This window comes from Myodes glareolus, chromosome 23, assembly GCF_982192425.1.
Source record: "Myodes glareolus chromosome 23, mMyoGla1.1, whole genome shotgun sequence".
In the NCBI taxonomy this organism is placed as follows: Eukaryota; Metazoa; Chordata; class Mammalia; order Rodentia; family Cricetidae; genus Myodes; species Myodes glareolus.
In genome coordinates this window covers 46,452,585-46,465,079 of record NC_142048.1, presented here as the reverse complement: position 1 = coordinate 46,465,079, position 12,495 = coordinate 46,452,585, and the positions used below count along the sequence as shown (strand labels likewise).

General features: G+C 43.1%; 1 protein-coding gene across 5 annotated transcripts in view; it reads left to right on the top strand.

The window, feature by feature from the left end:
* Nsd3 (nuclear receptor binding SET domain protein 3) overlaps positions 1–12,495 on the top strand; it is a 106,853-nt gene that overhangs the window by 62,493 nt on the left and 31,865 nt on the right. For 4 of the 5 annotated variants that reach the window (XM_048456434.3, XM_048456436.3, XM_048456435.3 and 1 more), the window contains exons 8-14: positions 373–473; positions 2,725–2,770; positions 5,676–5,806; positions 7,351–7,476; positions 8,124–8,250; positions 9,974–10,171; positions 10,522–10,692. In XM_048456434.3, coding sequence (XP_048312391.3) covers positions 373–473; positions 2,725–2,770; positions 5,676–5,806; positions 7,351–7,476; positions 8,124–8,250; positions 9,974–10,171; positions 10,522–10,692 — 900 coding nt within the window. Of the gene's footprint in view, positions 1–372; positions 474–2,724; positions 2,771–3,723; positions 5,321–5,675; positions 5,807–7,350; positions 7,477–8,123; positions 8,251–9,973; positions 10,172–10,521; positions 10,693–12,495 lie in introns of those variants that run through there. The other variant, XM_048456437.3, reaches the window with a different exon arrangement.

The window sequence follows — 12,495 nt, the reverse complement described above, 5'->3', positions numbered from 1 at the left end:
GCTGGGGATCTGAACTCAGTCCCTTTGTGCGTATGGGCTAGCAGAGTGCTTTGTGCTGACCCATTCAGTCCTTCACCCCCAAGTGAAGGCCTTCAGGAGTGAACTGTGCCTCTGCCGTTTGGCCTGACTTTAAAACTAAACTAAAACAACCTCACTTATTTGTGTAACTGGATCTTGTACAGAACCCATTCTCAGTTATTTGAGCTACTAGATAATTTTGTGTTCCCGAGTGTTTAAAAGCTTTTTAATGACTTAATTAAAATTCTGTCAGTAATGGATTTTTAAAAAAGTCAAGAATCTGGTCAGCTCTTAAACAAATGAGTCAAACAGTCCTTAATATGTTTTTATTTGTGTGTTTAAATCATGTCATAGGCCCAGTAGAAAAGAAGCAGCAAAGAAGATCAATCAGGACTCGATCTGAATCAGAGAAATCCACCGAGGTTGTGCCAAAGAAGAAGATCAAAAAGGAGCAGGTTGGCTTCCTACATGTAGAGAGTTAGAGTGTATCTGTAATGTGGTGGCTTCTCTCTTGTCACCAAAGAAAGATCCTCCCCACCTGGGCCTCATTCCTGAACTCCTTTCCATCTGTTGTGGTGGTCGCGGTGGCGACTCTTCTCAGACAGCTGTGCTGGGTGCTGCCTCAGGCATGGCCACAGAGAACAGGTCTGGGGTGGGAAGCCAGTTCTGCAAGACCCTGGCGTTCATTTTGAAATTTCTGTTATAAGCACAATGAGTTCATGTTTTCATGACTTTTACTTGGAACCCTTTTTACTTGGAGTTCCCTTTTTAAAACTTTTATTTTTGGTTTAAGCTGCTGGTATATATTGTTTTTATTTTTTAAACAAATCAAATTAATTTAATTTATATTCTTATATTTAAGAAGCAGGTAATCTTATATGATCTGGTCTTTCTGTTGGTATCACAGATCTTTTGAAATGTAATTTTTTTCAGTGGAATGGCACTCATCAGACATCAGACTGTTAGATAAATAATATTCAAGGGAAAAGTGTGTGGGGAGGGAAGTACATTTTGATCAAATGTGTACAACTGGTGTAATCAATGTAGTAATAATCATGTTAAATTTCCTTTCAAATAACTCTTAGAAATGATTCTTCTATAAATTATGAACTCACAGAATTTTTTTAAAAAGTGAATGATAAGCACTTTGCCACGGAGCTGTGTCCCCAGAATATTCTTTTCTTCTCTTTTCTTTCTTCATTTTTTTGAGATGGTCTCACTATATAACCCTGACTGGCCTGGAACTCTATGTATAGATCAGGTTGGCCAGGTATGCACAGAGATCCTCCTGCCTCAGCCTCACCAGTGCTGGGATTAAAGGTGTCTCACACCTCAGCCAGCTTTAGAATATTTATTTTTTATAGCCCAAACACCTTGTATTCAATCCAGAATTAGTTCCAGTAAGTGTAATATTTTAAAGCCATTTACCATGGAAGAGTATGTACTTTTTTTTTTTAGAACATCTTCACAATTTTAAATTTCCAAATTTAAAAGCTAACTTTGTGGGTGCTCTATGGTATCACATCATATAAAACATTTTTGAGAATATTTAGCTAAAATTTAGCTAATATTCGTCATTTATCATATAATTTACATATCTAGGAAATTCCAAAAATCTCCAAATCTGACAAATCCTATAGTATTTGTTACCAAAATGAAGTTGTGACTTTGCCATCTGGTTCCCAAATTCAGTCTGTGACCATTCAGTTTAGCATTTATAACCAGAATGAGTAAAATCATGGGACAAATTGTTACTGCCACTGTGTTATATATAGTTAGTAGTAGAATAATGACAGTGATTGTTTAGAAGACTTTATATTTGTACAACTAATTGTATCGTACAAAAGCATTCCTGTTGTATGTTTTTTTACCTGTTGTAAAAAAAAATAAAAAAATTTTTAAAAAGCATAGAACAATCTTTAAATATTTACAAAATGTGTTTCAACATGCATATTTCACACCTTAAAGAAACATAAAATTCAATCATAGCCTAAACAGGACTCCAGACAGCATCTTTTCCCTATTCCAACGGTTCAGTCTCCTAGTAGCACATGTTTTACATATACACTGGCAGAATAACTTCTGATCTCGCTCTCCTGATGTAGGATCAAGACCCTGTTCATAAGACACTCAAGAAAGTGCTGTTGCACTATCACAGGCTCCCTGAGTCTGTCTAGCAGCACAAGTATTGAGCTTCCCGCTGTATGGAGCCATGTAGCGCTTCACTCCCTACAGAGAGGGCCCGATTCTCAGCAACTTAGCTGTGAGTGCAGGCGCGGAAGGGTCTTAAAGTGGCGTGAGTTACATTAACCTGAGTTTCATAGTAAGTAAAAATTTATCCTAATGTCTTTGGGGCGGGAGGGGTTCCTAGCAATGTTGGGGCTGGTCGAAGAAACAGCCCTGCTCCTGCCTCCCAGACACTGAGGAAAATAGTCTTGTTCTCGTCGTGTACCAAGGGAGTGGTGGGAAGTCTTTGCGAACGAGCATGTGGCTGTGTGTTGTCACCTGGTATTCAGCACAGGCAGCTAGGATTTAACCCTCTCTGACTTTGAGACAGAGTACTTGACCCCAAAGATGGGTCAAATTCAGATTTTTGGTAACATTGGTCACTCATCACTACTTAGATTGATGAAAATGTTATTTTTCCCTCTATTTTTTAAAAGTGAAAAGCCTTCCTGTTAATGCTGTGTTTTTCTGTCCTAACAGGTTGACACAGCGCCGCAGGCTTCCCTGAAGACTGGATTACAGAAAGGTGAGTTAGCGCTGTGGTGCTCCTAGGCACTTCCCTGACTTAACCAGTTGTTGAGAAGAATTTATCTGTACTTCATGTGTCTCCGTCTGCCTCTGTAAATCAGTGTTGCTCTCTGGTGTGAAATTTCATCCCCCTTGTGGTGTTTGTGCGTGTGTGTGTGTGTGTGTGTGTGTGAGAGAGAGAGAGAGAGAGAGAGAGAGAGAGAAGGAGAGAGAGAGAGAGAGAGAGAAAGAGAGAAAGAGAGAGATTGACTGACTTTAGAGCTGACCCTACTCTGCCCTTCCACATAAAAGTCTCTCTTGTTCTGGTAAATTGGAGAACACCATGTAGACTTGATATTGTTTCCCACTTTTCTCCGTAAGATTTTGGGATTTCACTGGCTTATAAACTAGGGATGTGACGAATCCACTTTTTTGGTATTCGACTGAATACCGAATAGTAGCTATTAATGTTTGTCAAAAATGGACTATGGCAAATCAGACAGGACAGCTTTACTGCGAAAAGTGTTGCCACACTTCCTTTTTACAGTGCTGTACAATCCTTTTGTAAGTTACCCATAGCATAGCTATGACCACTATTTGATGACCATATATGACTCTATTTGAGATCTGCACAAAGTTTAAGGAACCTTAAACTTTCTATGTGTTTTCTGTGTGCAATTTGAGTATAGTACAAACTCCATAGCATGACTCATGCGATTTTGGTGAGCTCAAACTGTATTTAATACCTGTAGTTTACTCTGGGCAAATTGCATTATTTTAAAATAAATAAAATAAAACACCAGCCTCTCTGCATTCTCGGGGAGAAGTCTGCAGCGATGGTCTCCGTGGAGATCCTCAGCAGAACTGAACGCCTCTCGGAGGGAACACTGCTTGGCGGAGCTCCAAGAAAAGACATCGCGATCGCTGCGAGATTAGGAGGCCTGATTGCGTTGTGTTTCCACCATTCCACAGGGTCGGCGGACCGAGGAGTGCAGGGCTCTGTCAGATTCAGTGACAGCTCCGTCTCCGCAGCGAATGAGGAAACTGTGGACTGAGATTCCTGTACAATTTCATCCCAGAAACTCCAGACTTGTAGTCTCCGTGCAAGATTTCTTTGTCGGCGGCTCGATAAAGTTTCTTTTGTTTTGATTTTGATTTTGCCAATCATCATTATTGGCATTCTCTGGCCTGGTTTCTTCCTCAAGACTCTGAACAATTGCTTTAACATTCAGATGATTTCTCTCTCTTTTTATTTTTATTTTTTTGTCTGAGCTGGATGGGTACAGCTTAAATCATGGGTCCAGCCTAAAAACCACCATTAACTTACCCTGATCAATTCCAACATGGACTGTTTTGTTTTTGTTTTTAAATAAAGCATCATTAATACACATCTGCAGGGTTTTGCCAAACGGCCCAAACTGTATACATTGCAATCATTAAAAGCTCTTATTATTTTTTTTAATATTAGTGCCGTTATCATGGAGAACAGCTTGACAGCTGTCTTCAGCGGTCTGTCATTTTTCTAGTGTTTTCAGAAACTCATCGGAATTGGCGGTACCTTTGTTTCCCTTCGAAAGCCTCTCAGTACAGCACTCCTGTTCCTCTGTTAAAACTCCTTGTTAATTCAGTGACCTTTTAGGCCAAGGAAGTACTTTGTGGTGGTGTTCTGGTTCCACACACCAGCAATGACAGAGATAGATTTGTGTACTTGTGTTTTTTAATCAGCGTTCACACGGGCAGGCCCCCTCCTTGGTAGCTGTCAGGAAGCTTTCAGTGCAAACTTGTAGGATGGGATGTGATAACCCGAGCAGTCTCCCAAGGCCCACATCCTCCACCACAGAATATGGCTGCACACCAAGCGCTGCTCCCACCCAGCCCGTTGCGGATCTCCACGGCCTCAGGAGACTCCTTTCTCCATAGTCTCTTCTGGACTGCACTTCCCCCGTAGCTTGCTGGGCTGCTCTAGCTGTGTGTTGTCTGGAAAGTTTGGGGGGATCTAAAACACAAACTGTGGGTGCAAATATTAACCGTCTCCTTGGTTCCTTGGTATTCACCGTGCCTGACCTGCACACTTCACCGTGGCTGTCTCGGCATAGCCTACTGCATTAGCCCAAGAGATTGTTGCTTTGTAACTTTTTGCACTATTGTTTTGGCTGGATTTGTATTACACGCAGTTTTAAAAAAAAATTCTACACTATTCTCTGCCTTTTTTTTCCCAAATATATATTTATTCCTTCCCTCACAAAGTCCAGAGGCCTCTCATCTAGTTCTTCGTGATTTGCTACACTTGACCACTGATTGTCCGTTACAGCCCTCAGTAGTGTGCCTCCCACATGGCATGACATGTGTAGATGTGCTGCAACACTTGTGTATGGTCACAATAAATACCACTTTACCAAGAAAGAGCAATTACGAACATCCAAAATTTATTTGGGGGATAATAATCAACTGAATTGCAAAATTGGGGGGTTGAAATGGCACTATCCGTGTACGAATCGAATACAAATCAAAGATTTGTCACATCCCTAATAAAACAAGATGGAGGTGTCTCTGCAACCGTATCTGTAAACTGCGCTGTGTTGGGTTTCCTGTCTTCCCCTTATGACATCGAATGCTTCTCTGAACTGCTCCCGATTGGCTGTCCTTCAGTTTTGCTAAAGTTGCTGTCTAGACTGGAACGTGGGCTCCGTTGGTGAAAGTAGCCGTAGAGCAGAGCTGACCTTACTGTCTTCTAGAGCAGTTGTCAGTGAGCCTCCTCTGCCACGGAGGCCGGAAGCTGCTGAAGTGTCCGCTGGCAACTTCAGTGCTACAGAGAGAGAGCTGTGAATTCCCCCAGCACACTTAAGAAAATACTCTCCTACAGATAAATGAAAGCAGTAACCCTAAATGCGACTTTAGGATTAATTTCAGTGTGTTATGTTAAGGTGCCAGCGAGATTTCAGATTCCTGTAAGCCTCTAAAGAAAAGGAGTCGCGCCTCAACCGACGTAGACACCGCTAACTCCGCGTACAGAGACACATCTGACTCCGACTCCCGAGGACTGAGTGATCTGCAGGTAAGTTCGTGCAGGGCAGACTGCTCCTTCTTGGCTTGCCTTGCCAGCCCCAACAGCACGCCTCCCTGGGAGAAATCAGGGAAACACTCCTGGGAGGATGTGGGGCTGAACTGACTTTGTGGGCGCTAACTCTGGATTGCCAGTTTACCTGTCTGGGTAGAGCGATGCCTCTTGGTCATTGCTCCTCCGGCAACTCTCCAAAAAAACCAAAAAACCCGGAAGAGAATAGCCTTTCCCAAGGGAAGGTCTTGGTCAAGGATATATGCATAGCTGCAGTCTTATGCTCGGACCTTCACACAAACTTGGCCTGTAGGAGAGTGTGGAGTACTTGGGCCTCGAAAACTGTACCAATCCACGAGAGGTGCTTCATGCGGTGGTGGTCAGCCTTGTTTAAAAAAAAAAATTTCAGTAAGGCCCAGGTGTAACATGAGGGCCGGCTTGTTGGGGTATCTGTCCCGCCCAGTACCCCACAGCTGGCAAATCCCAAAGAAAATCATACACAGGACTCCATAGGATTATAAACTGATTGGTCCATTAGGTCAGGCTACTTATTAGCTCTTATAACTTATGTTACCCCATTATCCTTATCTACGTTAGCCACACGGCTCAGTACCTTTCTCAGCTGGGCAGGTTACATCCTGCCTCTTCGGTGGTCTGCGCAGGAGTGGAGGAAGCTTCCTGCTTCCTAGAATATTCCTGTACTCATCGCCCCGCTTCTACTTCCTGTCTAGTTGGCCCGCCTATACTTCCTGCCTGGCCAATCAGCGTTTTATTAAAATACATGATTGACAGAATACAGACAATTCTCCCACACCACCCAGGCATGCTAGCACACGCCTTTTATCCCAGTGCTCAGAAGACAGATCTTTGTGTTACAGGTCAGCCTGGTCTACAGAGCAAGTTCTAGGACAGCAGAGCTACACTGAGTCCCTGACTAATAGCGATAATAATAACAAAAATCAAAACTTATAGAGTTAAAGTATGTTTTTGAGACAGGGCCTCATTATATAGTCCTGGATGGCCTGGAACTTTCCATGTAGACCAGACTGGCCTGGAAAACAGACACCTACCTATCTCAGCCTCCGCAGGGCTAAAGGCATAGCTTGACTAAAAAAGAAAGAAAAGAAAAAGAAAATTCATTTGGTTATTTGTAACTTATTTTGTAGATTTCTGTTTTTTTCAAGACAGGGTTTCTCTGTAGCTTTGCAGCCTGTCCTGGATCTTGTAGACCAGGCTGTCCTCAAACTCACAGAGATCTGCCTGCCTCCCGAGTGCTGGGATTAAATGTGTACACCAGCACCCCCTAGCTATTTTGTAGATTTCTTAAGAACCAGATGAGTTTTGTTGCTTTTTAAATATTAACTGTAGTTTCGTCCAAGTGACAGACACATAGCATCCCTGGGTTAAAAGGAAGAAGGGAAATGAAGAGAAGGGAAGACAGGCAGGAAGCAGGCTGTGCTGGGATAGATTTGAGCCAGTCTCACTAGTTTGCATTGTGTCTACAGGAATTGTGTTTTCTTTATCATGTGCCCTTTTCCCAATAGGTAGGCTTTGAGAAAGAGGACAGCCCTTCCGCCGCTGCAGACACAGACGCTTCTGACTCGCAGTCGGTGGACTCCAGCTTGTCTCGGAGAGGCGTTGGCACGAGTAAGAAGGACAGTGTGTGTCAGGTAGGCAGGTGGCTACCTACAAACGTGATCCAGTTCTGCCAGCAGTGTCTTCATCTCCTATAATCTTATTCTAGTCTACTTTTATTATTGCTTTAAAGTTGTAGGTCCTAAGGCTATCTGTGATTCTTCCTCTCCCGCATTAGAATACTTGTCATTCCTATGCAAGTGGCAATCTTCATTGGGGTTTTATTGTTTGTTTTGTTTTTGAGACAGGGTTTTACTTTGTGACCTTGTCTGGTCTGAAATTTGCTGTATAGACCAGACTGGTTTTGGACTCAGTGTGTGCCACCAGGGCCCGCTACCTGTTCCTTTTTACATTTTTTGAGTTATTTAATTTTGTGTTTTACCTGTGTGAGGATATGTGCATCACAAGTTTGCCTGGTACCTGAAAAGGTCAGAAGAGGGAACTGGAGTTACAGATGGGTGTGTAAGCTCCATGTAGGTGCTAGGAACCAAACCTAGAGCTCCTCAGGGAAACCCTGTCTCAAAAAGAAACAAAAAAGAAAAGAGAAATTTGAATTCTTGGGTCCCTTTTTTAGACCTTCTAACTCAGAATATTGGTAGAAAAACCCAGTGGCCTGCACTTGAGCAAGTTCCTGGTCAAAGCTGCCACTCCAGTTTGAGAATTGCATTTGTTGCTCCTGCAGGTCTGTGAGAGCACTGGGGACTCCCTGGTCTCCTGTGAAGGGGAGTGCTGCAGACACTTTCACGTGGAGTGCCTGGGGCTGTCTGCAGCCCCTGAGGGAAGGTTCATCTGCGAGGAGTGTGAAACAGGTGAGCTGTGGTGTGGAGGTGGCCGGGCAGGGAACCTGGGCTGTCTCCCAGGACTCTTACTCCTTCCTGGTTAAGCCAGCTCTCCTCCCCTTCCACAGGTATTTCAGAGAGTTAAGACATCAGACAGAATTAAGCTTCCCAAGGTCAAAAAGAGAGCAATCCAGATTTTTCTCTCACGATGTACCCATGGCCAAAAAAAATTTTGTTTGTTGAATGTGTGAATCATCTGTTGTGCAGCGGAGTCTAAGATGTGTGTGCCTGCTTAATAAATAGCTTTAAAGCCTTAATAAATATTTAAAGCCTTTAAATATTTAAAGTATTTAAATCGATACTTCAGCAAGTATCGATTGAAATTCTAACTGTAGTTATAGTAAATATTCAAATATAATAGAGTAAGTATAAATATGGTTATAGTAAAACTAAATATGATTATGTATGTAGTAGAAAATAATGCTATATATTTTTTTTAAAGGCAGGGTTTCACTAGGTAGACCTAACTGACCTTGAGCTCACTATATAGACCAGACTAGCATTGAACTCACAGAAATCCACCTGTCCCTATCTTCCCAGCACAGGGTTATTAAATTTTTTAAAGCTTGGTATTTGTTGTTATTTCTTCCCCCACTATGTGTGCTGCAACACCTATCATAGCAGCGTAGAAAGAAATATGCTACTGTGTGTTTCCTCTGTATATAACCATCATCTTATTTTCCGAGGCAAGAGCTCTCTTGCTCTGTGTGGAGATTAGCATCTATCTAGTCTTCCTCAGTAGCCATCATCTTATTTTCTGAGGTAAGAGCTCTCTCTCGCTGAAGCTGGCACTCAATGATTCCAGCAAAGCCCTAGGAATCTTCCTATCGCTGCCTACCTGGCATGAGAACTGAACTCAGGACCTCCGAAGGAGTAGGCAGTACTCTCAACCACTAAGCCATCTCTCCAGCACAAGATCTTTTTTTTTTTTTTTTTTGAGTTATAAAAGCCTGATTGGTTTTTTTTCAAATTTGGTTGATTGAGGAGGGCTAAGACAAGGTCTTGTGTAGCCCAGGCTGGCCTTAAATTTCTGATACCTCCTTCTTTTACCTTTGAAATGCTGAGCATTCTAGTTTTATAATCTTAATTTAGCTGCGCTCTTACATTTTTAAAAATCTGATATATATACATATATATATATATATATATATATATATATGGGTGTTTTGTCTACAAGTGTGTTTGTGAACATGCCTGGTACCAAAGGAGGCCAAAAGAAGGTGTTGGATGCCCTGGAACTGAAATAATAGATGGTTATGTGCGGCCAAGTGGGTGCTGAGAATCAAACCCAGGTCCTCTGGAAAAGCAGCAAGTGCTTGGGACCCCTGAGCCAGCTCTCCAGTCCTGTGTTTCTCTGTATGCTAAATTCTGAAATGTCATAGCAGAATTTCTCTCAAGAGCAGTTCTTTGATATCTGTAGCTACTTCTATATAAAAGAATATTTAGCTTATGTGGAGGCACACACTTGTAATCTGAACGCTGAGGAGACTGAATCAGGAGGATGGCAATTTTGAGGCTGGTCTGAGGTACATAAAAAAGCCCCAAGTGCTGGGATGTGACTCATTGCCAAGAGTAATTGTCTACATGCCCAAGGCCCTGGGCTTAATCCCAAATCTTTGAATGGTTAAATGAATGGAATGGAATATGCTTTAGTCAGATCTTATTTAACCTAAGTTTTTCATCAATCTTCTAGGGCAGCACCCATGTTTCTCATGTAAAGTGGCTGGTAAGGATGTGAAGCGTTGTTCTGTCAATGTTTGTGGGAAGTTTTATCATGAAGCCTGTGTCCGAAAATTCCCCACTGCCATCTTTGAGTCAAAGGGCTTCCGCTGTCCCCAGCACTGCTGCTCTTCCTGCTCTATGGAGAGAGACATCTACAAAGCCAGTAAAGGTAACCAGAGCGAAGCCAGGACAGCGTGTGAGTGCAGTGCTGCACGTCCTCGGCCACAGATCAGGCGTCCTTTCTGTTTATCTCCACATTTAAAAGTTGGGCCACAGCAGCTGGCCTGTGAGGCAGTTCAGTCTGCGCTGAAGTCTTCCTTATGTATAGACATTGTATTGGATTCCTGGGAGGGTTCCTCCATGATTGTCAGCTTGCTTCAGGGACCGGGAAGTACAGGAACGGCCGTCAGCCTAGTAACGGACGTTTGATACTGACTGTAGCCAGTGTCACAGGCAGGGCAGCCCTCCTCCCATAGAGTCATAGCCACATGCTGTAGACCCTCTTGGCCTTCTTCACAGGACGAATGATGAAGTGCTTGAGATGTCCAATCGCCTATCACGTTGGGGATGCGTGTATCGCTGCTGGAAGCGTCTCTGTGTCCTCCCACATTCTCATCTGTAGTAACCATTCCAAACGGAGTAGCCATTCTTCTGCTATAAACGTAGGCTTTTGTTTCGTTTGTGCCAGAGGTGAGTGTCAACCATTTTAATTTTTTGATCTGATTTCATCGGCATGTTTCTCCATTGAAATGTCCCTGCATTGGCGAGGACCCCAGCTGTCTCATAGTGCTACGTCCTAGGAGTGCTGAACCCATCCTGCTACTGCTAAAAGAGAACATTTCAGGCAGACATTCAAATTGTGAGACTATTAATTCTTCAATAAGCTGACATCTGCTTTTAAAAAGGACCTTAAGCCGGGTGTGGTGACACACACCTTTATTCCCAGCCCTGGAGAGGCAGAGGCAGGAGGATCTCTGTAAGTTTAGACAAGACTGGTCTACATAGCAAGTTCTAGGCCAGCTTAGGCTCTATAGAGAGAGACCCTGTCTCAAAAAAAAAAAAAACAAAAAACTTAGAATTACAAGTAAGTTCTTAGTTTTCCTGTTTAATACTTTCACTGATCAAGAGTGTTCCCTTCTTCAGTCTCCTACTTAGAGCAGACCCCCCACCGCATTGACGTCATCAGCTGATGGGTGTGTCATGTGGAGTGACTAGCACAGTTTTCAGTTGTTGTATGTTTTGATCTGTTATTGAGGACCTGATAGGATACAGTCAGGGCAACACATGTCCTGGTTTAGTTTAGTGCAGACATGCAGGGTTTTCCATATGTGTGAGATTGGCAAACTGAAAACAGTATTGGGGGATGGTGTTAATACCTAAGTTCATGATACGTCTTAATTTTCTGTTGTCTGATAAAACACCATGACCAAAACAGTAAATAAGAGAAAGCAGTTAATTGGGAACTTCCAGTGTCAGAGGGTGAGTTCATGGCCACCATGTTGGGGAGCATGGCAGCAGGCAGGCATGGTGCTGGGGCAGTAGCTGAGCGCTTACATGTTGAGACAACAGCCACAAGGCAGAGAGTGAGCTAGCTGGAATGGCTTGGGCTTTTCAAACCTCAAAACCTACCCCCTAGTGACACGCCTTCTCCAAGAAGGCAACACTTCCTAATCCTTCCCAAATAGTTCTACCAACTGGAGACTAAGCATTCAAACATATGAGCTGTGGGGGTCATTTTCAGTTCAAACCATTACATTTCTCTCCCTGGACCCCTAGGCTTGTGGCCATGTCACTATATAAAATGTAATTAGTCTTTCAGTCTCGAGACTGTTTATTTAAAGTCCAAAGTCTCTTCTGAGACGCAAGGCAGTCTCTTATTTGTAACCCTCTGTAAAATTAAAAAGCAAATTACTTTAATCCTAGCACTTCGGAGGTAGAGTCTGGGTGGATTTCTGTGAGTTCAAGGCCAGTCTGGTCTACAAAGTGAGTACCAGGACAACCAGGGCTGTTACACGGAGAAACCCTGACTCAAAAAAAAAAAAAAAAAACCAACAACAACAAAAGCAAATTACATACTTCCAACATACATTGGCACAAAATTTGCATTACAATTCCAAAAAGGGGAAACGGAGCCTAATGAGAAAATATGGACCAAAGCAATTACCAAAACTCAGCAGGGCAAACTCCAAATTCTGCATCTCCGTGCTCTTCAGATCACCACTCCTGCCAGCTTTGTTGCTGCAGCTCACCTCGCACTTCTCTCTGGAACTACGTCCACACTGCTTGCGGTTCTCTTTGGCATCTCCAACACTGTGGGATTGCCATTGAATCCAGGCTTCACTTCACAGCTTCACACAGTTGGCCTCGTAGAAGTATGGCAGGTACCACACTGCTGACCTCAGCATCTTCCCATAACTGAGGAGGAAGATTCCACAACCGCTTTACTCGCGCCTGGATCCTCCTTCTTGCCTCTAAAGCCAGAGCTGTGGCTAC